This window comes from Spermophilus citellus (genome assembly GCF_964194105.1).
Source record: "Spermophilus citellus genome assembly, chromosome: 17".
NCBI classification, from domain to species: Eukaryota; Metazoa; Chordata; class Mammalia; order Rodentia; family Sciuridae; genus Spermophilus; species Spermophilus citellus.
In genome coordinates, this window is record NC_138199.1 from 54,524,046 (window position 1) to 54,548,516 (window position 24,471).

Consider the following 24,471-nt stretch of genomic DNA (forward strand, 5'->3'; position numbering starts at 1 on the left):
TAGAAGATGCCGGCTGGCACCACATAGCTAAGGGCAGAGTCAGCAGCAGGGGACACGGTGGGGAGTAGGCAGGAGCTGGGGAGGGCCCACCGCAGACCAGAGGGGCAGAGAACCAACCCGGAGGCCACAGGGAGCACAATATCTGCACACAAAGCAGGACTGGAGGCAGAGGCCAGAAAGGAGCTTGCCCATTAGAGAGGAACAAGGCCCGGCGTCCCTGAGGGCGGGACTCACCCCTGTCATGTCTTGCCCTGTCCTTGCCTCCGAAGGTTCCAAGCTACAGCCCTGCAGCTGTGTGGGGATTAAATTGACTCCTCCAACACTCCCTTCTCCCCCATGGTTCCTGCCCTGTCTTTCCCACACCTCAGGCAGCCACGAGGACACAAGGGTCCAGACAAGGAGGGAAATAGGGGAGGCCCCTCGTCTTCCCCACACCCCACCCCTAAGTGGTTCCCACCGGATCTGTGTGTTATTTTTATTTTCTTTGCTTTGGTCTATACAAAAACAACCAATAACCAAAAACATAAAGCGATAATAATACACTCTCGGCTGGGACCCCTGCCACCCTCCCATACCCATGTGCAAGGGATGGTAGGGGAGTCTGAAACAGGAAGGGAAGAGAAAGCCCCTCACCGCACACCAGAGGGGTCAGCAAGAGCACTTCTGGGGGTCAGCTGGGGCAGTGGTGGGGGCTCAGGGTGGGAGATGTCCCCAGAGCTTCTCCAGGAGGGGCAGAAGCCAATTTAGGATCCTAGAGATCGGTGGACGTCCGTTAGAGTAGGGGAGTCACTTTCTGCATCTCCGCTCTGTCTCCCTGGAAGGTCCCTGAATTTTTCAAAAGAAGCTTTGGATTTCAGGGGTTTGGGCCCTGAGCCTGGGTCCTGGAGACCCTGGGGCCTCAGAGCAGTTGGTCAGGGGAGTTCGGTGAGAAAACCTGACCCAGAGAAGGGTCCAGGCAACTAGGGACAAACAGGTCAGGAGGGCTGCTGGGGGACACAGGGTGGGCGGCTGAATCTAAAGCTTTAGCGGCCACGGCCACAGAAGTGGGGCAGGGAGGTTAGGCGGGCCCTGAACCCACAGCCCAGGACAGAAAAGCAGGGGCAGAACACCATCCCAGGAAACTCTGGGAGGACTTTGGAAGGTGTGGAGTCCAGCAGGAAGTCACAGCCTGGGCTCCCACGGCTCAGGCACTTTTCTGTCTCACCCCATCACCTGCACAAGAGCCTCTCAGGTGAGGAACCGCATCTGCCAGGGGCACAGACCCAGGGACCAGGGACTGGGTGTCCCCCAGAAGCTCAGGCCACTCCCATGACACTCGCCCACCACCCCAGAAGGGCCAGTTGTCTTTCCTTAGAAAGAAGAGGCTGGAAGGAGCAGGACTCCAGCCCCAAGCAAAAGTACAAGGAGGAGGCAGCCAGAGCATGCCTTACTTTGGGAAGCTCAGCGGCAAGGGGCTCCCATACTCCTTCCCCCCGAAACAGAAGCCAAGGTTTCAGCAGAGAAAATGGAGGGCTCCCATCAGAAGGAGGTTCATGAGAGGGAGAAACAGGCACCTCAGCAGCCTGTGAGCAGGCGCAGGGCCGCGAGGCAGCAGGTGCTGTACTGGGTGGGGCCAGCTAGGCCAGCATGTGGTCCGCAGTGGGGTAGGGGGGCCTGAGGCCGTCGCTGTAGGTGTCAATGGGGTAGTCCCCATCCATGTCCATGTGCATCTCCAGAGGGTCAAGCGGGACATCGCTGGAGTACATGGGGCGGTAGGTGGCATCCATGTCTGGGGACAAGAAGGGAATTTGTCTAGAGGTCTGCAGGCCATGCCACAGGAGTTGGTCTAGGTAGCCCTCAGCCAACTCCTTTACCCCTGCCCACCACCAAGGGCCCTACCTCCTTCCCAAACTCCCACACCAGGGGATCTAGACTGGAGTCCAGGTGGACACCACAGAGTGGCCGCCATGATGTGTCCCCCCGTCCCTCTCACTTGCCAGAGTCTAGGTTCTCTGGAATCCTGAAGACTTCTGGCCACTTACCATCAGCATAGGGTTCATTGATGGGGATCATGCTCTGGGCCTGGGGAGGGAGAGAAAGCAGGAGGTCTGCAAAGGTACGCTCTGGGCTGGCTCTCAGCTGGGGACAGGGAGGGACTCCTAAAAAAGGGTCTAGGACAAAGTGGAGATCTCTTGGCGGAAGAGGATGATGAACTCATGACCTTGGGCACCTCCTCAGGGTGTGGGTCTCGTGCTTGGGGGCTCCCACAGAACCAGATCTGTGGGGGTTGGCAGGAAGAGAACTGAAGAATGAATACGGGACACTGCCCCAGCCAGGCCCAGGACACTGCTAGCATCTTTGCACAAATTAAAAAAGGGAACCTGGGCTGGGGGTAGAGCTCAGTGGCAGAGTGCACAAGGCCCAAGGTTCAGTCCCCACCTCTGCAAAGAGAAGAAAAAGGTGTCCTTCCTCAAAACTTTTATATTCACTTGGGCAAAATGAAATTGCTACTATTTTAGGTCAAAAACAGATACGTGGTGCGGCTGGGAAGGTGGCTCAGTGGTAACAGGCTTGTCTGACATGTGCAAGGACATGGGTCAATCCCCAGCACTGTGGGGGCGGGGGACAAATACATGGTTCCATCTACTGACTCCATCTGCTAGGAAAGTCAAAAATGATCCAAAAACAATATAAAAATCTGTGAAGCCAAGGATACGGGTGAAGGTTCCCCAGAAGTTGCAGTTCAACCTTGGATACTCACAGCCTCCCAGGCGGCGGGGTCATGCTTGAAGAGGGAGTTGGTGAGCTCCACAGACACACGCTTGCGGTAATCTGGGTTCTTGTCCTCAGAGATTCGGAACAGGACAGCGGCAGCATAGGTGGCTGAGCAGAGAGGGAAGTTACAGCCAAGTCCATGCTACCTAGGCCACCGCCGCTGGGGAAGCAAGGCCAGCCTCCCCTCCCCTGGCCCACAGCCCAGCCCCTCACCAGTGCCCTCGTTGCGAGAGTGCAGAAGCTCCATGAGAGGGGCAGAGGCCCCCTCGGCATCAATGGCATCGGCTGCCTCCTTGTCCTGGGCCAGCTCACAGAGGACCCCAGCGGCCACACGCTGGATGTTCTCTACCGACGAGTACAGGAGCTGGAGGACAGGACAGAGGACAGGGAGTAGTGCAGGGCACGAGGGTGAGGCAGGCCAGGCAGCACAGCCCACAGCCCTGCCCACCCCTTTCTGGGTTTAACCTAAGCTTATGCCACAAAATGAGAAAAGCCCAAGAAGGCATAAAGACACAGAAAGGAGCAAGCCAGCCATAATTACTCCGGTGGATAGAAGATCGCTGTTAACACACTGCCATATTCCCACTGCATTTTTATCACAGGCCAATTATTGTCCACTGTATATAATTCTGATGATTCCTGCCTTTTTCACTTGCTATAGTGGAATAAAGCATTTTCCTATGTATTATGTTTAAACTTTTCCTAAACATCTATGCATTCATATTGATAAGAGAGAAAGACTAAATGCTGAAGGCTAAATGTAGTGCTATAAGACTGAACAATAGGTCGCTATGGAAGGAAGCCACAGCACTAACCCTTTACTCCGCTAATTCAATTAATAAGAAAATTTTTAAAAGCAAAAAATTATTATTTTTTGTACCAGGAATTGAACCCAGGGGTACTTAACCACTCAGTAGGATCCCCAGCCCCCCGCCCCCTTTTTTTAAAAACAAGGTCTCACTAAGTTGTTTAGGATCTTGCTAAGTTGCTGAGGCTGGCTTTGAACTTGCGACCTTCCTGCCTCAGAGTCCCAAGCCTCTGGGATTGCTGTTTGTTTTTAAATACTGTAAGTAACATTGTAATTGTTATCTCTATGTATACATTTTTGTCCCTATTTTTTTAAATTTGTTTTTAGTTGTAGATGGACACAATACCTTTATTTATTTTTATGTGGTGCTGAGGATCAAACCCAGTGCCTCACACATGGTAGGTATGCGCTCTTCTAATGAGCCACAACCACAGCCCCAACTTTTGTCCATATTCTAAGTGACATTAAATTATTTTATAGTCTTGGATTTGAATTAGTTGGTTGAAAGATAGGAACATGAATATTTCCAAAGCTCCCTATAAATACTGCAAGGCTGCTTTCCAGCCTGCTTCCCACCAGCAGGGTCTGAGTCTATTTCATCAAACTGTCCCCTGCGTAGGGCACACTCAATTATTTTCCTTTGCCAATTTGATAGTAGAAAATGGGCTCTCGCTTGGGGACAAGTTTCATTTCTCTAAACTCCTGGGGCTGAGCATTGTTTGTGTATGAGCCTCCTGGGAATTACCTGTGGCCTCTGCCTACATCTAACTCCTGGGACTTAGTATAAATGAGCTTTTAACACGAGGGCTATTGAACTCCTGCCTGTTGTGGTACTTGAACATATTTTCCCAGTTTGCTGTTTACTTTTTAGGTTGTCTCTGACATACAGATGGCTCTAATGTTCCTGTGGTTGAATCGCAAGATTTTTGTTTCTCCATTTGTGATCTCTTCCTTTGCTTCTGAGCTTGGAAAACCATCGCATCTGGGAGCTGCCTGGGTACTCACTCCTGGTGTAGCCACTCCCTTCCAAAGACCTCCTGACTCCTGGCCTGGGCCTCTCAAACCCATGACTCCCAATCTTACCCTCTTGGTAGTGGCTGAGGGGAGCTCCCCTGCCCACCTGCCCCAGACTCACCTGCACAAACAGGGGGATGGTGTTGAGCCGGAAGATCTCCATGCGGTTCATGGGATCCCGGGCGAGGATGTGCAGGGCTCCAGTGCAGCCCTCCACAATCTCCTCCATCCTGACACCGTCCTGCATGAGACAAGGCATGCAGCATAAGGACAGGTGGCCCTTGAACAAGCTCACCACTCCTCCCCACAATGACAGACTGACAGGTTTCACTGAACCTTGGAATCAACATCCAATGCAGCCCACCTCCTCCTTTACATATACACTTAACACTGAGGATGCCCTGACACCCAAGGAAGGCTGTCACAGGTGCCACCAAGCTCACTTACGGTGTAGGGCTGCTGCGTGCCTGCAGCCACATGGCGCTGGGCATCCTGGTGGGCCTTGACCAGCAGCTGGACAAGGCGGGGAATGACGGCCGCCTCCTGCAGGGGGGCATGGTTGGCCGGGCACAGGGCCAGATTCCTGATAAGACCGATGGTTGCCTGGCGGGAAAAGGGCAGCGTTCAAGGGCATCTAGAGGACCCCAGTTTCCCAGTTTCAGTATTTCCTTCCTCTGCTGTCACCTCTTCTGCCCTGCAGGCCCCCCCCACACACTGGGAGATCTCCAGAGGACGAGACCACTCCCCGCCTGGGTCCCTTATTGTGGAGGACCCGTGAGTCCTCACGTCTAAATTTTCTGTTCTTTTCTTGTAGTACTAGGGACTAAACCCAGGTGCTCTACTAATGAGCTACACCCCCAATGCTTATTATTTTTTTATTTTGAGACAGTTGTCCAGGTTGGCCTGAAACTTGTGGTCCTCCTGCCTCAGCCTCCTGAGAAGCTGGGATTACAGGCATGTGCCACTGCACCCAGCTCACTTGCTTTTCTAATTCCCAAACCCTGATTATCAGGAAATCTTTGCCACGGTTGACCCCAAAGCCTCCTGCTTGGTGACACTCATACTGCAATCAATCTCCAACAGGGCAGCTCCAGGATGAGTTCCCCTCCCCAGGGACCTTGACTCACAGCCACCACTCTGACCTCCCAGAGTCCCTCAGGATCTGGCAAAGCAATCTGTCACATCATTGGATGCTCAAAACAAGAAACTGGTAGGGCAGGGATGAAAGTCATGTGAGAGATGAGGATGGGAACACAGGGTGTCACTTGTCACTTAGCTGCTGGGTCAGGATGTAAATACTATCAGCACCTTGGCTTGTAGCAAGGAACAAGCAACAAGGCGGGGTCACACTCACCACCATTTTTTTCTCACTATAGATCTTTTTTAAAAAATATTTTTAAATTGTTGATGGACCTTTATTTTATTTATTTATATACAGTGCTGAGAATTAAACCCAGTGCCTCCCACATACTAGGCAAGTGTTGTACCTCTGAGCCACAACCCAGCCCCTATAATTCAGTGTGCATAATCGCTGAGCGTCATTCTCATCTACACCGCTCGACTGTCTAATATTTAGCAAGTGGCACACCCCCAGGGTAGTGGAGTTCCCGTGGCACTCACGAAACCCTAGTCAATGGTAGTTTTCTCACTCCCTAGCACCAGATGTCACCTTGCCTTGGGCTCTTTTCCTTGTTCCTACAAACACACACCCCATCTGCCATAACTCTGTCCCCTGCCTGGCTGCCCCTGGCCTGCCATCACTCCCCCACTGGTTATGAAAAGGGATACACATCCCTCCTCTATCAGGAAGTCCCTGAGCAAGAGGCCCCACCCCCCATCCCCACCTCCCCAGGGCAGGGACTGAGCACCCACCCCCAGAGCGCTCCCTTTCTTTTTCATTTTGGCACTGTCCTAGTTTAGCAGGACATGTGGCCATGTGGCTGGTGGTGACTCTTCCTAACTTCCTTACATCTCGATGAGGCCCGGTAACCAGGTTCTGGGGCGGGAGCCAGAGTAGGTCCATGTTCTGCTGGCCCCAGGCCTCGCTCCTTCCCCATGGTGGGGGCACACAATCCAACCATCCGCGTGGGAGCAACGCTGTCATCTAACCTTCTGTATAAGGAACGTGCTCTGTGGACCAGCAGTATCCCCGGGGAGCCTGTTAGCAACACAGTCTCCCAGGCCCAGCCAGGGGCACTGAACCGGCTCCTGGAGAGGAATGAGACCCCCTCCCCGACCTAGGCCACACACGCGTGTGCATGTTGAACTTTGAGAAGCTCTGCTCTAGGGGTGGCAGAGGCACAGGACAGAAATCATCTGTGTCTGGGGCAAAGCTGATGACAATCAGGTTTAAACTGCTCCATGAGAGAGAAATGAACTTTGGCCTATCTGAGCCACTGTATCTGAGGCCGCTTTACCAATTCAGTGCCTGGCCTGCACAGGGAGCTGCCTCCCCTCGCTGACCCCCAGGCAGGGAAGTTGTACCTTGACCAGTGGCCACTGGTTTGGCTGGTTGAGCAACTTGACAATGGCTGGGATGCCGTAATTGAGGCGCACGGAGTTCTGAGCCATCTCGGCCTCAGGATGGCGGCTGGTGAGGTGGCGCAGGGCACAGACAGCAGGCTCTGTGATGTCATCCTTGTCGCCAGCGCGCAGGATGGCATGGATGAGCGCCTCCACGCCACTGTTCTGTGTCACCAGAGTCTTATTCTTGCTGTTGTTGCAGGTCAGGTTGGAGAGGGTGCCCGTGGCACAGGTGAGAACGTTGACATCGTCCACACTCAGCTGGTTCACCAGGATCTTCAGCACACTCTCCAGGCCCTCCTGGGGGTGGGGAGAAGGGCATGGAGAGTGAGGGGGTGCCAGCTACAGGAATCCTTTCCAAGTATGTCCAAGCAGAGCTGATGGCCTAAAGGGATAGGCCTGCCTGCACATGCCTGGGAAGTTTCATCCCATGACTGCTGATACCCTGGGAAAGGGTGTTACGAATCCCTAGAGCAAGCAAGGCCAAGAGGCTCAGAGAGGTTGCGAGGTTTGCTCAGATGCATAGCTATGGGTCCGAACCCAGGCCGGTCACTTAGCTCCACACTCTTTCCTCCATCTTACCCACCTGGCCCTGGGCCCTCAAATGAGGCAGAGCCCTGCCCTGGCCAAGGGCATCTTGGCCAAAGGAGGCCTCCGGGCCTAGAGGAGATTGTCAAGGAGGTCACATGCTTCTGTGACCAGGCGACCCACTGTCACACACTTCCCACTTTTCTGGCCTCCCCTGCTGCCCTCCCCTCTCCAGAGGTCTCTAAGCCAAACCTACTTTCAGGAAAAATCCCTAGTTTGGAAGCTTCACTTCTCCAGGGAGAGCCATGAGGGCCTGTGATAGGACAGAAAGACCCTGGGCTTTGGGGACACACAATCTGGGGCTGGAACGCCAGCTGCCATTACTACCTATGACCACAGGACATTCCTTAAGTCCCTGAGCCACGGTTTCGTCATCTAACCAGGGTCGCACACTCCACCTCCAGGTTGCTGAAAGGGTTAAGCAAGCTCAGGTCCACAGGAGCCCAGCGGAGCTCTAGCCCAGTGTGGAGGGTGGGGGCAGGCTGCTGGCAATGGTGGAAGGGGTGCAAGGAGGGACTGAGCTGCACCTTCCCTGCAGCTGTTTTCAGCCACTGGGGCCCCACAGCCATCTTCTGGTACGCTGCTGCTCCTGGCCAGGGTCTAGCCAAAACTGGGCCTCTGCTGCCACCTGAACCTTTGCTGCTTAAAGATGTCAGGCCCTTCCTTTCTCCTTCCCAGATCCCTAATAGGATTAGAATCTCCAGCCACATTGATGAGGGCCTTTCCAGCCTCAGTTACAAGGGTGGATTCAGAGGCTCCAGTCCTCCCCCAGCACCTGAGGTTGGACACCCAAACAGGAAGCTGCAGAAGCTGGCCCCAACCCTGGTCACCTCCCTCACCTGCTTGGTGGCCACATCCGAGAGGTTACGCAGGGTCCAGAGGCAGTTCTGTACCAGGCGGGGGCTGTTGCTGGTCAGGTGCTTGCCCAGGGCCTGCATGCCACCTGGGGCAGGAAAGGGGTCTTGTCAGCCATAGGGGAGCACAGATGACCCAGCCTGGCTACAGGGCAGGACCCCCACCCTGACCCTTCCAACCACACAGGTCACCCTTGAAGCCATCATACTCACCAGCCTCCACAATGGCAGGCTTATTGCTGGGACACACGGATAGCACCTTGAGCACGCGGCTGGTGGTCCAGAGAAGCTTCTCATAGCTATAGTTCCGCATGATCTGCACAAGTGCCTGGGGTCCTCCATGGGCCAGGATGATGAGCTGTCGGGGAAAGGGGGGGAACGGGAGTAAGGCAGGGAATACGGCAGGGGAGGAGGGAGATATAGAATAAAGCGGTCATTACTGAGCTTCTGCTCAAACCTGAATAGCTTTTGTGATGATCACGTAAGCCAGAATTTTAAGAAAAGGATAATACCCAGTGCTGACTAGGACATGGCAAAACTATACTCACAGCCACTGCTACTGACGACAACGGAAATTAGACCATCTGGGTAAAAGCCCAGAGCCCTGCTGATGAAAATTTTTTCTATTCTTGGAAAAGTCATGTGCCCAGAGATGTTCATAACAGATAAAGAGGGAAAACTGGTTGCAAAATCTGATGTTCTACCCAGCAGGGCGCAGCGGTGCACATCTGCAATCCCAGTGACTTAGGAGGTTAAGACAGGAGGATCACAAGCTAGAAACCAGCTTCAGCACTTAGTGAGACCCCCGTCTCAAAATTTTTTAAAAAATGGGGATGTTGCTCAATGGTAGAGCATCCCTAGGTTCAGTTTCCAGTTAAAAAAAAAAAAGAAAGAAAGAAAGAAAGAAAAAGGGGAAGAAAAAAGAAAACAGATGCAAATCCACATACTGCTATGACTACAACCAGATGTATATATTTATAAATAAGCCCCTAGAACAGCACTGAGGAAAAAACATCAAAATAACAGCAGTGGCCAGGCACAGCGGCACACGCCTGTAATTCCCGTGACTCAGGAAGCTAAGGCAGAAGGATCGCAAGTTCAAGACCAGCCTCTGCAACTGAGGGAGACCCCGTCTCAAAATAAAAATAAAAAAGACTTCAATTACTAGCACTGCACCAAAAAAAAAAAAAAGATAACAATAGCTATGAGAAAGATAAGGGTATTTTTCTTTATCTGATCCTCAAAATCATTCTGAGAATTCAGAAACAGGGTAAAACATGATTATCTGTTTCGCCATATACGTCATCTGGAAGCATAAGGGGACACAGGCCTAAAGCCGGCAGGGCGGGAGGTGATACAAACACAGGCTGCAGGCCAGGGGTGGGGGCGCCCACCTTGCTCTCCTGGTTGCCGTAGGCCAGGAGCTGCAGGCAGTCGGTGGTGATAGCCAGGAACTTTGGGTTGTTCTTGTTGAGCAGGGGCACCATCTTCTGCAGCCCATCTGCCAGGCGTACTGCCATCTTGGCACCCTCCTGGTACAGTAGCAGGTTGTGCAGGGTGGTGATGGCGTAGAACAGGACCGACTCCACGGGAGAGCTAGGGGTGCAGAGGAGTCAGGTCCTTGCCTCTGGGTATTCTCACCTTCTGCAGGAAGCCCACCTCATACCAACATCCCCATGGAAATAGCTCTTTATTAAAACCTCATGTCTCTGGGATGCACAAGGCCCTGGGTCCAAATCCCAGTACCACACACAAAAAATGTATCAACCAAATCAAATCCGTGAACCCAGTCCCACTCTTATACACCGAGCACTTGGACATGACTGCTTCTGCTTCTGAGCTCCCCTCTGGTGCCGAGCACATGGTAGGTCCCCTCAATACCTTTTCCTGTGGGGTAACAACCACGTGGAAGGGTAAGTGCCAGAGAGGCCCTGCAAAGGGTGCAGCCAGGAGTGAAATCAATACCTCTACCCTCAGGGAGCTCTCAGCCTGGATGAGCAATGAGGCCACTCAACATCAGCACAAGACAGGAAAGACAAGGTCACAGGGGCCTCACCTATGCTATTCCCTCTACCTGGAACCATCGCCCTCATCTACACTAACCAAACTCCACCCATCCATCAACCCTGCCGCAGGAACGAATCTACCTGCGGGCAATCTCGGGCATCTTCAGCCACAGCCTACCTTGTACCCCGATAACTGACCTGCTGTTTACACACCTGTGCCCCCTTCGAGCCTGTGTGCCACTGAGCACCAGGAGAGATGTGCTTCTGCACCTGGCACACAGCAGGTGCTCAGTGTGTTTAGGGAAGCCCAAAGAAGGGAAGGGGAAGCCCTGGGGAGGGGAGCCCTAGGCTCCCGCAGTGGGAAGGGACGAGCACCTGAGCATGCGGACAAGGGCAGGGATGCCGCCTGACTTGAAGATGGCGAGCAGCCCCTCGCGGTGGTGGGAGAGGTTGTGCAGGATGCTGGTGGTGCAGCGGGCTGTGTCCAGGTCGCTGGTGTTCTGCATGGTGCGCACCACAGCTGCCACCAGCTGGGGGGAGCCCATCAGGGCCCGGCGGGATGCCTCCTTCTTTGACAGCTGGTTCACAATCATGGCCGCCTTGGTCACCACCACCTGGAGGTTGGGAAAGAATGGGAGGATGTGAGCAGCTGGGCCAGGACCCACTGCTGAGGAAAGAAAGAGGCAGGACTCCTTTCCTCTCAGAGAAACTCAAGTCAGCCGCCTCAGGCCCGTGGGGAGTCTGGACAGGACCTCCCTCCCGTCTCCCCCTCCAGGCCCTCACGGACCGGGTCCTCATCGTTGAGCAGTTTGGTGAGCTCAGGAAGGGCCCGGGTGGCCAGCTCAGCATCGTCCTGGTAGTTGATGAGATGCACGATGGCCGACTTGAGCAGCTGGGATGGCTCAGCCAGTCTCTGCAGGTTGGTGGTCTGTCCCTCCACCTGGGTGGCCAACAGCAATGAGCTGTCCTCGCCTGTCACACCTGGACACATGGCCTCCCGCACCCGCTTGGCTCTGGCCGTTGTGGATATCTGGTACTCAAGATCACCTGAGAGCCAACAGAATGGGAACAGAGCTGCAGGAGGAGGATGGGGAGGACCCTGGGAGGGCAGGGCAGGAGGTGTAAACAGCCCACCTGAGTCCCCTGGGCAGCCTTCCACCTTGACCAAACTCCCAGAGCACCATTCATAGTTCTGCCCCTAACCATGGCATTGGGGGATCATCAATGCCTCAAGATTCCTCATCTGTAAAATGGGGTCCCACCTGTTAAATCCAGCACAGGGAATTCCTATGACAATTAAATGAGATCATAGTTGAGAACTGCTCTGGAAAGAAAGGTCTCTTGTGTCTGGCATCTCTCACTACAGAAATGTTAGTGGTAATTATTAATAAAATTAAGTAATATTTTAAGTACTTATTATTCACCTGGCCATGAATTCATTCCTTTTCTTTTATTTTCTTGTCTAATCTTACAACTACCTATAAGTCAAGTATATTACTATTTCCACTTTACTGGGCACAGAGGTCACAGACAGACTCAGGAGCCCAAAGCCCTACTCTCTGAGTCCCCAGTGGAGACTCCAGGTCCCCCCTCCAGGTTCCAGCCCCTGGGGAGCCCCATGAGTCCCACAAGTAGGAACCCAGGCACCCCCACCTTGATGACTATCCCAATGCCCCAAGGGAGAGGCAGGCAGAGAGTTTACTCTAATTGCTGGGCAAGGAGACACCTACATGGCTTCCCACCTGGATGCTATACTTTGAGCTCCCAGCACAGTGCCGGGCTCTGTCCAGCTGAGGCTTCTGCCTGTGGCCAGGGAAGAGACCCAGGGTGCAGAGGCTGAGCCCTGCAGAGCCCCAGCCAGGCTCAGTCCACCTTGCACTCTTCCAGGTCCCAGAGCTCATCCTCTCCAAGGCCTTGAAGGCACCTGGGGACAACAGTCCTAGGGTCCAGATGTTTCTCTCCTCCAGAAGGGAAGAGACACCTGAATTGGCAAGGCGCCCTTCCCCCTCCCCCTACCATGAGACTAAGCCCCAGAACTGAGTCAGCCACTCCACCCTGCACTTGGCCCATCTCTACCAGCCCACGCTGGCCTAGTCTGGGCTTGAGCTCGGCCCCTCCTCCACCAGGCTGGGGGCTCCCTGGGGCCGGAGAACTGTTTTTCCCATCAGACATAAGGCTCCTAGAGCAAAAAGGACACCTTCCACAATCCCCAGGTCCCCTGAGGACAGGAATCATGCCTCCCCATCATATTCCCATGCGCACAGAAGGCAAAAACTGCGCCTCTTCTTCAGATTGGTGGCACCAGGGACAGGGTCTATGCCCTCACTCCACACTAAGGGTTCATGGAAGAAGAGTCTGCATCCATCCCACACGGGGGACCCTGATAGCTAAGCCTCCTCCCTCAGACTGGGGGGGCTCCCGTGAGCATGAGCTGCCTCCTCATTCAGACTTCACAGGTCCCTAAGAGTAGGAAGTCTGCCTCCTCCTCAAACCAAGGGGGCCTCCTAAAATCTGCCTTCCTTTGCTCTGATGTTCTTCCAGGGGTCTTCTGGGTTTTTCTACCCCATGGAAAAGCCCCCAAAGGTGCTGACCTGGGTTCTGGGGCACCCCCTGGGTGTAGGTGGTGGTCTTCTTGAGCGTGTACTGGTGCCCACAGGCTTCGTCCTCCTCCATGATACCCTTGCTGCTGACGGAGGGCACACAGGTGTTGGCACCTGAGTGGATGCCTGAGTCGTAGGTGTACGTCTGCTGCCACTCAGTCACCTTGATGGGTTGTTCGATCAGGTTCATTACCTCCATGGTGGCTGTGGGAGTGCACAAGAGAGCCAGGAAGTCAGCTGGCCCAGTGGCCTTGCCCCAGCTTCACCCCAGCCCCATCCCCACCCCAGCCTCCTCCATTCCTAGACCCCACCATCTCCCCTGACCCCACCATAGCCCCAAGGAGCCTAGGTGGCTGCATATGGAAGGGTACCAGGCCCAGGGGGAGCAGTGGTGTGTGACTCGGGGCTTGCATCTCTGACCTCGGGCCCACTATGAGGGAGAAGGCGCTTGGGGCCTCCAGCAGCCTCTGGGAACCTAGGGACCCACTCGTACTTCACTGGGCCCCTGGGAAAGCTGTGGAGGCGGGGCGGTGAGGTGGTGCACTCCAGACATTGGCCGGGAACTGGGTGGGGCAGGGAAGCTGTTAGACAGGTTTCTCTGGGGCACCAGAGGCTCCCTCGGAGATTCCTGGATCTCACTTTCTTGTGGGTCAAGCAGGATCACAAAGGGCCCCAAAGGCTTCCTCTCTCCCAGCTCCCTGGCTCCTCAAACCTTTCCCGGTGCTGAGAACACCACAGACCCCTCGGATCTCAGCTACCACTCCTGGCAAATTCGCATCTCTGTGGAGCCTCAGTATCCTCATCTGTAAAACCCAGCTACACCTCCCCGGGGGCTGTTGTGAGGACAGCCGGGAACCCAGGATGGTACTGGTACTGACAAACGGCACGTTCAGCCTTGGAGGCCATGGCTGTCACTGTCGGCACCGCCTTACCCCCGGAAGTACTTTCTCACCTTGAACCCAGGCTTAGGGCTATGGAGTGGGGCAGGCCTCTGGGGTGGTCACTGCCCCTCAAGAACCCCTGGCCCTCTCTGCAGAGAGTTGGGGGTGCTTGGAGGTTTGCTAATACTTTGAAGCAGGTGTGTGAACCACCCACATGGTCTGCCTGCCTCCTCTGTCTTGGGGACTGACCTGCAGAGGTGGGTGACTGGAGGAGAGGCAGGAAGCTACGAGGGCCGGTTCTGTGCCAGACCTCTCACCGATTCTGTCATCCTCGCAGGCGCCATTTCAAAGCATACACTCTGTTCCCACATGGACAGATACGGAGCCTGGACCAGGCACAGGCATGAATGGCACCCGTGTCTGCTGCCTTTGCATGTCCCAGGTGGCCTCAGAGAGCAAGCCAACCCCAGGCTGGTCCCCCATGAAGAGGGCTGGCACCCTGCCCCTCAAGCTGGTTGTCCCACGGTGATGAGGGACTGATGGGGAACCAGAGCAACCTGGCCCCACCCCAGGAACAAGAGCACCAGGGACTTCTTCCCAGTGACAGCCCAGAGCCACCCTGGAGGAGGATGACAAAGGATTCCTCAGGTCTTGTTCCCTTTTATGGCAATGCACAGCCCCTCCCCTGTCCTGAGCGCACCTAGCACACACAGGCAGAGGCAGGAGCCAGACCAGCTCGAAGCCACCTCCTTCCTCTGCCCCTGCCACACAGAGTGACTCAGAGTTTCGGGCTGATAAACAGAAGCAGGCCCAGGACACCAGACGGCAGGCTCTGTGCCACCAGATGTGCACAGCTGCTCCCAGGCATTCGCCAAGTATGGCTATTTCGGGAGGCAACCCCCGCCCCCGCCCTTCCCATGCACCCTGTCCCGGGCAGCAGACAAGGGTCAATGGCAGGAAACCAGGGGCTTGGAAGAGACAGACTCAGGAAAATCCTGCCTGGCGCTCCGCCTGCCTCCCCCATCCCACCCCCTGCCCCAATGGCAGGTCCCAAGAGAGAACCAAGGAGCTTGGGAGGGGCCAGCTGAGCAAAGAAGCTGCCCCTGGGGGGAGGAAGAAAACTGGACATCCGAGCACTTGAGATGAAGGTGAAGCACAGTTATAATAACCCCCCAAATGCCCCGCCAAGCATGCCCAGCCCTGCTCAACACAAACGCCCCATTCTGACCAGGAAAGGCCCTTTCTCTGCCTAACCCAAGGGTCATTCCAGAGGGGAGGGGTCCTCATCCCAAATCACAGGGACCAGCCTCTAATTAGAAAGGACCACCAAGGTCCAGGCCATGGGGAGTTTCCTCGCAGGCCCCTCACAACCCCCAGCAGCCCGGGCCTGGAGCTGCCCAGGGCAGGACAGAGGGCAATGATGGTGGGCAGGCACCCAGTTGTCTTTAATATCAAATGGATCTCTTTCATGCTGTCAGGCATTTTTTTATTCCCAACTTCTAGGAAGGGAAATGAGCTGGGCATGATGGTGCATGCCTGAAATCCTAGCACCTTGGGAGACTGAGGCAGGAGGATCCCAAGTTCAAGGTCAGTCTCAGCAACTGAGTGAGACTCTTGTCTCTAAATCAAAAATAAATAAAAAGAACTGGAGATGCAGTTCAGTGGGAGGCTACCCCTGAGCTCAATATCTAATACCAAAAATGTGGGGTGGGTAGGGTGGCTGAGGCTCCCCGTGGAGAAGATGGTGATGTTCTGCTCCTATCCAGGTTTGTCTCACAGTAGGAACAGCATGTGGTCCACCAGGCAAGACTGATGGAGCTGAGCCCTCTTGCCAAGGGAGGAGGGGGCTGACGTGGCCGAGAGTACTCACAGGTAAAAGAACACCCCGCTGCACACCAATCATCTCAGGTTCCAGTCCCAGTTCCAGTTCCACAAAGTGCTGGGAGTCCCTGGGCAATTACTTTCCATCTCTGGGCTTCCTCTACAGAAAGGCTGGCTCAGGTCATCTCACAGGAATGCTGATGTCTAAGATCCTAGTAATAAGTGACCAGGATTCCCATGCAGATGAGAGAAGTCTGAGGATGAGGTCAGAGTTGGACAGAGGTTCAGGGAGTGGACAGGCACTAGAACTCTTCCCAGGGAGAGGACGCACGGACAGATATTCTTGCAACAGGAAAGCAGGACTATCAACCTGCCCCACCTTTCTCCCTCCCTTCTCCTGAGAAAGACCTGGGAAATTCTCCCACAAGAAACAAAAGTGCAGATTTGGCTCTTCTCAGGGGTGGAGGGCCGCACCCAGTTTGGTCTCATTACATTCCACCCTGGCCCTGGAGTCAGACCTTCCACAATTGCCTTGGACAGAGACAGGGTGGAAGCAGGAGATGCCGAGGGCCCTGCCCATGAGCCAGGCCGGAGAAAGCACAGACAGACACAGGGCGGGTTTCTGGGGGAAGCCTTTGTTTAGAGCATGTTCTACTGTTGGCAATAGGGGAGGGTGAAGCCAGCTGAGAGATCACAGGGAGCAGTGGGGGACAGCTCAAGGACAGGAGGAGAGAAGACACAGGGCCCTGACAGGGTTGGGAAGGATTCTTTCCGCGCCCAGTCCAGATGGAGTAGGCGCCTACAAGGAAAAAGAGCGGCTGCGGGTGTACCCTGGAGTGTACCCCGTCCTTCAATGCACCCCTCTGTGCAGACAGCCTTCTGCCCCATTTAGCACCTGCTGAGGACGGTCAGCAAAGGGCACAGCTAGGCTGGCTGCAGGAGGCCACGGGTCAATAAGACAACCAGAAGCAAGGACAGGCTGCCTGAGAGGCTGTGCTGGACCAAGGCTCGGAAACACTGCATCTGGGGACTAGAAGGCAGGGAGTTATAGGGCTGGGACCCCAGGGTTCCTTGAGCCAGAGGCCAGCACCCTGTGCAGATCCACATCCAAGGCTCAGATAGTGATGGGAGGGAGCAGCAGGCAGGACAGCAGGGCATTCTGAGGCAAGCGGGGCTCCATGAGGTTCCACCCCTCACTGGCTGTGCACAATTGGGCAAGTTACTCCATTTCCTCAGCCTCATTTTCCTCGTCTATAAACAGAGCCAATCAAGCTACTCCTTTCTTCAGTCAGCTGCGGGAACAGAACACAGCTGTGACTCTGGAAGCGGTCTGTGGACAGGAGAGGCGAGCATTCTCCTCGCATTAGAGAAACGGACGCCAGACAGGAGGCGGCAGAGATGTGCCAGGGGGAGCCAGGGCAAGGTGGATGGCAGCCTGCCTGCCTTTTCAAGACCCAGACTGCCTTTCTCTGACTCCTTGGATGAAGGCTAGGAGAGGAACTGCCTCCCAGGTCTAGGCCAGAGGCCCCTGGGGAAGCAGGGGGTGGGTGCATGGCTGGAGAGAAGCTATGTCCAGTCCTGGGCGGGCAGAGCAACTTGGCCCAGTCCAGGTGGAGACACTCAACTCCCCCTCAGCAGTTAGATGCCACCTCCTGCAGCAAGGGACAGCAAGGCCAGTTAGAGAAGGGTTTTTCCCATATAGCAGCCTGGGGAGCCGGGTGCAGCAGGGTCCTGGCCCATAGCCTCCCCCACTGCTCCAGCTGAGATGTAGCCAGCAGTCCCAAGCACAGGTACAAACAGAGAGCCAGACATCACTGCTTCCCTTGGGAGCCTTAACTCCCTCTTCAGGCTGGGGCTTCCCAAAGGGCCTCTCCCCAAGGCTGGCAGCTTCAGGCTCCCTCACCCCCACCCTCACCAACAAGCGCTGCAGACCAGAGGGTCCTGGGCAGACACCGGGGTCTGCATCAGCAGAATGGTCACCTCAAGAGGGCAGACACTAGTGGAGCCAGGGCTGGCCAAGCAGGGGACGAGAGAAGACAGGGAAGCTTCCGGAGGAAAACCCTCACTTCCAGTCTGGAGGACAGCCCAGGCTGTGGCCTGAGCACAAGCTGGGAGTTGGGGCGACTCAGGCTGCGACCCAGCTGCTATTTGTTTTCCTCCTTCTGGGCTCCCGCCCAAAGCAAACAAACCCGAGTGGGAAAATGAAGGGGATCTGTAGGAGAGGGAAATGCCCGGGCCAAGTGGCGTGACCTCAGGAACCTCTGGGCTCCCCTGGATTGGGCTCCAGCTGGACCTTCCATTCCCTCCTGGGGACCCTCTGTGGGCACAATCCCAAGCCAGCAGATGAGCCCAAACTGGGACTCCTGCGAATGGAAAATCACTTCAGCCACAGCAGGAACAAGAGCGAAGGGCTACTTGTGTTGGTGACGTAATTCCACACAGCGACACCCTCATGGCACTACCCCTAGCCACCACCGCTGGGGCCTGGACAGCCTGGTCCCTGGTCAGCCCACTCCTCAACTGGACCCCGGCTGATGTCCGTTCCTTAGTGTGTGATTCCGCAGGAAGGTGACCTGACCCTCTCCTGGGAGAGTCAAGGAGGTCTGGCTGCGTCGTCCCCACACGGGGCACACTAGAGAGAAGCTAGACTTTGGAAGAGGCTCGGTGAAAACTCATGGTGTCCAGAGCATGAGCTCCCCAGCATGGAGGCTAAAGACCAAAAGGGCGCCAAGGAAAGAGAAGGGGAAGAAATGGGCATTCTGGGTAGTTGCCTCACAAAATTGGACAGATGGGAGAAGACGGAGGTAAAGAGAGAAGAATCCACTGTCTCCAGTCGATAAAGATCCAAAGCTGATCTTCCAGCCCAGAGGGTCCTCAAGGCTGAGCTCAGGGGAGGAGTTAGAAAGCTTTCTCACCAGGCTGGGCTGAGGATAGCTAGAAAATAGGGCAATCCACCTCCCCAGATCTCCACCAACCTCAACCAGGTCCCAGGAGAGGCCTCAGGATGTCACCTGTAGTAATACAAACCCCAAGGACCTGCCCCAGTCAGCCACACTGCTTTTTTTCTCCCCACAGGGTCTCTGGGCCAACCTTTTCACAGATGCCTGTCCCCCTCACTGCCATCTGGCTCTTATCCCAAAAGATACAAAACAGCTCTGCTGAGTTTTTGGTATTGTTCATTTCTTCTGCATGAAATATTTCACTGAGTATGTTCTGTCCCAGGGACCCCAGCAGGCCTCAGACTCTCACCCAGAAGGAGCTGTCCCTCCCAGACAGCATGACCCCTCCTCAGGAGAGTCGACTCGGAGCCTCCACTCCTCCATCGCTCTCCTTCAAAGCAAGCTCTCATCTGTGAGTCGCGTACAGGGGCGCATGCCTTCAGGAGGCTGAAACAGGAGGACCACAAGTTTGAGGACAACCTCAGAGACTTAGCAAGACCCTCAGGAACATGTGAGACTCTGTCTCAAAATAAAACATAAACTAAAGGATTGGGAAGCTGAGCATGGTGGCACTCGTCTGTACTCCCAGAGGCTCAGGAGACTGAGGCAGGAAGATCTCAAGTTCAAAGCCAGCCTCAGCAATTTAGGGAGGCCCTAAGCAACCTACCAAGACCCTGTTTCAAAAAAAAAAAAATACAAAGGGCTGGGGATGTGGCTCAGTGGTTCCCTGGTACAAAAAAAAAAAAAAAAAAAGACAACTCATCTATAATGTGCAGAAGTCCTTCCTCCTGTCTAGCCTCTATTCCTTCCATTAGGGAATCAATCCCATTTCTTGCTTTTGTGTCCTCAATGATAGAAAATCACAAGCCAGGGCTGGTGATATAGCTAGCTCAGTTGGTACAACACTTGCCTAGCATGTGGGAAGCCCTAGTTTCAATCCCCAGGACCACCAAAAACCAAAACAAACAAAAACCACCACATGTCCATCACCCTCTGGAGAGCCAGAACGAGTTCCTTCTTTTTCCTTCTCTCTCATACCAAGGCCCTTAGTCTTCTTTTCACAAGGATCCATAATCCCCCTGTCCGAGGTCCCCTCTTGCCCTCAAGGGATGTGACAGTCTGGTGGTAAGAGGCTCAGTAATCAGACTGCACCATCACACATGGAGAACCCATTTCTATTTTGTTTCCCCGGGTATTGGGGTTTGAACCCAGGGCCTCATTCAGAGAACCCATTTCTAAGACGGTTTGCAGGCTTATTCTGGTATCAGGTGCCCAGCTGGCAGAGGTGCCAGATCGAGATCCAGGCTGGTCTGACAGGACAACCTGATACTAGTTCCTCCCTCAAAGCCCAAAGCTCTGGCTGATAGCACCCAAGACTCTCACCCCATCACTAGAAAGGTCACCCACCCAGCAGCAGCCTACTACAGCCCCCAGGCCTCCCAGCCTCCAAAGCACAGCCAGTTCCCCTCCACAAAGGCCTGGAAGCGCAGGCCAGCACTGTTCAGCAAGACACCCGGCCTAAGTCTCACTCTCATTTCTCTCCACTCCCCAGGGAGCAGCCCCTCTTTATCTTGGCACAGCCCCAGCCACAGCCAAGCAGGCGTGTGCAGGCACAGGCCCTGAAAGCCAGGGTTCTACCTAGCACAAGTTGGGGGACAGCATGGCTTTAACCTATGCCCCTCTTCCCTCTTGACATCCCCTAACACTCACCAGAGCCCTTGGCCTTGGGGAGCTACCCCTCCATCAAGCCACTGGAGAAGTTTTCAGAGTGCTAGCAGCTAGGACATGAGTCACCCCACCTGACAAACCTGTCCCCACCTTTACCACCCACACAGCTTGCTGGGCCCTTCTGAATCCTCTTCTTTCCAATCTAGCAGAAGCCGTCAAAAAGAGGCAGCAGAAAAATTCTTTCCAGGGCTGGGGGTGTGGCTCAGTGGTAGAGTGCCTGCCTAGCACATGTGAGATCCTGGGTTCCATCCCTAGCGCTAAAAAAAAAAAAAAAAAAAAATCCTTTCACAGCTGCAGAAGAACCATACGGCAGAATGGGCTCTGGGCTTGGGGCCAGAGAACCCAAATGCCAATTCTGGCTCTGCTTGAGTCCCGCTGTGCAACCTTGGGCAAGTTACTTGACTTCCCTGAGTTTTAATTTCCTCATCTCGAGCATGGAATTGATGACACCTGCTTCTTTAAGGGTAGCCAAAATGAGTACATGAGATCAGTGAGGAAAGTGCTTGGTATACACAGTCTCTTCTTAATTTCAAGTTACCATTCATCAAGTTCTTACTTAGTGGGTAGGATTTATTATTCCTATTTTGCCAAAGAGGTGATTGAGGCTTCAAGAGAACTTTGACCAAGGCTACACCAGTAATGAGACACTGGGCTGGGACTGAAGTCCAGCTCTGTCCAAGCCCAAATCCCTGAACTCAGAACTGTCCCCCTATCTGGAGAGGTGTCCCCTACTCCTCTCCAGATAATGAGTACTTCTGCAGACTAATCAACTGTGCCATGTCATTCTAAGGTAGCGCTTGGTGGGGAGAGCACCCCCTCTCATCGGCACCCACCCCAGCCCTCACCTGACCTCCTTCATTCCCACATGCTGCATTCTCCAAGCCTCAGCCCTGACAGCCCAAACAGCGGGTTCCAGAGGGAACGGGGTGGAGCTAGGGTGCGGGGGAGGCCTCCTGTCACCCAAGCTGGGGCTTGATCTGGCAAGAAAAGACTAATTGGATCCTATTTCTTTCCCCCTCCCTCCTGTTCAGTCAGTAGCCAGTTTTCACCAGGCACCTCCTAGCAATACTTCCTCAGTATTATCTTTTCATCTCAGTCACAAACTAGATTAGCTCAACTAATCATTTAGTCAACGTAATTACAATGCCTTCTCCTCCCCCACCTTGGCAAGAGAGGAAGGAAAACAGGTTGTTTAGGCACAAACTCTATGTCCTTGGAGCTACCTAGGGGTGTACATATACACCCCTCCATTCCTAGGGCTGAGTTAGAGCCTCACCAGGACACTCCAAAGAAGTGGGTCTGACCCCTGGTGCCCACTCTCCCATCTACAGTTAAGAAAGAGGCAATTGGTTCTTCCCACGGGAATCAAGACAAGCAGCCCTGATAATCCCCACCCAAATCTTCCCCCTGCCCCAAGACTGAGGGAGAGCCCCAGCCCTTACATTCCTGATTTGTCCCCCAAGGAGGCTGGGCTCCAACTACCTGCAAAAAGACCACACTTGATTTTTAAAAACCAGTATAGCAAGCCTGGTGGAAATCAGCCAGGGGATGGGTTCCCAGGGCACTGGGGGGAGAGGAGGCTAATGCAGCTCTGCCCCAGGGTGCCTGCATGGAGGAAACCTTCCTCAAAAGGCCTTCCTCCTGTCCCACTTTCCCCACCAAAGGCTCTCAGGAAACCGGGGGATATAGAAAGGGCTGCAAAGCCTCCAGAAAGAATGCACCTTCATAATTCACAAATCAAATGGAAAGCAAGCCCCGGTGCACCCAGCTCTTCTGCCTCAATTACCAGCCAGCTAAGGAATATTGGGGGATGGGGTGCAGGAAAAAAAAAAGACAAGAACAATCACACCCCCAGCCCTCCTCAGCTTGGCACCCACCCCATTCCTGGGGAGGGGGCAGAGCCTGGAAGAGCCAGCCACTCACGCAGGCCTCATCCGAGGGGGTGTGGTGGTCCCCGGAGGCAGGAAGAAGCCGCTTCCCCTCTCGCCCCCCCCAACCCCGGGCCCCACCTCGGGCCCCAGGGGCCCAGCAAACAGGATGGAGGTGGGGGCAGGGAGGACGGGGTCAGAGCGCAGGCACTGGCCCATGTTCAGCCTGGAGCCGGCTGCGGGAAGGCGCTTTGCTCCAAAAGGACCCCCTGAGCCTGTAGGAAGCTCTGGGCAAGGAAACAGGAAAACCCCCAGAGAAAGGCGCCACGGTTACGTCCTCCTGGAAAGTTTGTTTAGGGTGATTTTTCAACAATATGAGATTAGAGAATAAGGGGTATTGCTGTTCCCATATCAACACTGGAAGCGCAGCTACTGGAAACTGAGCGAGGTGACCCTGAATTCTCTCTACCCCTGCAAAGACCCCTCCCCCGCACGCCCCAGGCCAAGCCGAGAGTGCCAGACACCAGAACAGCACTGAGCCCGGCACCAGCCCCCTCGTCACCCCATCCCACTTCCCGTGGAGGAGCCATAGCCCGGCACCCACCCGGGAGGAGGGAGGCGTCGCAAGTACGGTTCGCAACAAGCTGGAGGGGAAGCCCCCGTACTCCTGCGCTCACCTGCTCAGCAGGTGGGGCCCGCGTCGCTGGGAAAATGTGAGCTCGGCCCCCACAGTTGGGCAAGCTGGGCGCAGACAATAGGGCCCCACCCAGGCCTGGGGGAGTAGGGAGGGAGGGAAAGCGAGGATGACGCGTGGGGTGGGGTGAGGGTGGCCCCGTAGAGACCAGCGGCAGCAAGTTTCCCAGACGGTCAATTCCCGACTGCAGAGTGAGCTTCGGAACGCAGGTAGAGCAGGTCAAAGTCTTCCCCGCCAGCGCAGGGCGAGAGCCAGGGACGCGGCGTCGGGCAGGCTCCCCGGGCTCCGCGGGAGGCGCGACCCAGGAGGCACCTGCTTTGATCCCTCCCCGCCCTTCTCGGATCCCGGGCTCTCGAAGCCCCGAGGCACTCTTCGCCCGAACCGCGTACCCCCGAGACACCGCGCACAGGACCCTAGCGCGCCCCCTGCCGCCGGTGCAAGGTGGCGCTCCCTAGCACCCACCCTCACCTGCCCTAAAACGGGTGGGACCCCCTTCTCGGTCGCTCGTCATCCCTTCTCTCTCCAGCTCTACCTGCCCTGATTGTCCGCACCTGCGTGTGTGAGCCGGGCCGGGTCGTGGTTGGGCCGGGTGGGAGCCGGCGCGGGCAGCGAACTGAGCTCGGCGCGCTCGGGCGGCGGCTGCTCCGGACTCTGGCCAAGGCAGCAACTCAGTAACTGAACAAAAGGCGAAGGGACCTGACAGCCAAGCCACACCTCTCGCCCCCTTGAAGCTCCGCCCCTGAGGAAGACGCCCACCCACAGAAGCGAACTCACTGGTTGCTTCGCTTGAGTGTCCCACCGAGGGGCGGAGCCTCGCGCCCAGTCCCCTTCCACGGCCGCTTCTGTTTATGCGCTCCCCATTGGCCCCAGGGACTGCCTGTCGACTCTGGGGATGGACTCCAACTTCAGGTCCCATCCTCACTCTGCACCTATTGGCAGATAGAAAGTTACTTCCTCCTGATTGGGCAAGGGTCTGTCAGTAAGACTAAAGGAAGAACCAATGAAAGGGGTGGGGTGTGTCTTGCCCCACCCTAGCTCTGAGCAGGTAAGACTCATTACTCTCCCCTTCCCCCCTACCTGTCCAACAGGTGAGTCAGGGGGCGCCGTGGGAAAGGACCAACGCCTTCACTGGTCACCCAACTCAGCGTCAGGCACAATGCTTCTTTGGGCTTATTCATCCTTGCCCCAAAGTAGTAATAACATATTTGTAAAGCATTTCATAGGCTTTACGCTGGGTTGGGATTTCTTTTTCCCAAAATATGGAACATTCCTTGAACTTAAAATTAGAAGGCTTATGTTGGGTTTTGCCACTTAATAGCTCTATGATCTTAAGCAACTTAGTTCACCTTTCACCCTGTTTTCCTCGTCTGTAAATTGGGTATATTCACTTTAT

General features: G+C 55.0%; 1 protein-coding gene across 3 annotated transcripts; it reads right to left on the reverse strand.

Moving 5' to 3' along the window:
- Positions 1-461: 461 nt before the first annotated feature.
- JUP (junction plakoglobin) lies at positions 462-23,755 on the reverse strand. Of its 3 annotated transcripts, none has more exons than XM_081271649.1 (14): positions 23,630-23,755; positions 13,139-13,351; positions 11,335-11,594; positions 10,923-11,161; positions 9,936-10,137; positions 8,755-8,899; positions 8,527-8,630; positions 7,061-7,399; positions 5,024-5,179; positions 4,698-4,817; positions 2,968-3,118; positions 2,741-2,862; positions 2,022-2,061; positions 462-1,768 (listed from the first exon to the last, which is right to left on the reverse strand). In XM_081271649.1, exons 2-14 carry the CDS (start codon positions 13,344-13,346, stop codon positions 1,617-1,619), a joined length of 2,238 nt encoding a protein of 745 aa, XP_081127775.1. In that variant the 5' UTR covers positions 13,347-13,351; positions 23,630-23,755; the 3' UTR covers positions 462-1,616. The 3 variants fall into 3 exon arrangements, with proteins under 3 accessions (XP_081127775.1, XP_081127777.1, XP_081127776.1); XM_081271651.1 differs by lacking the exon at positions 23,630-23,755 and adding an exon at positions 23,062-23,077; XM_081271650.1 differs by lacking the exon at positions 23,630-23,755 and adding an exon at positions 15,899-16,035.
- Positions 23,756-24,471: the final 716 nt, after the last annotated feature.

Bases quoted from the DNA above. Each gene is read 5' to 3' on its own strand.
- JUP (XM_081271649.1), bottom strand. From the start codon at position 13,346: ATGGAGGTAATGAACCTGATCGAACAACCCATCAAGGTGACTGAGTGG. The intron at 8,900-9,935 runs GTGGGCGCCCCC...TTTCCCCGACAG, and splicing joins ACGGCAACCAGGAGAGCAAG to CTCATCATCCTGGCCCATGG. The intron at 4,818-5,023 runs GTAAGTGAGCTT...TGTCTCATGCAG, and splicing joins GCACGCAGCAGCCCTACACC to GACGGTGTCAGGATGGAGGA.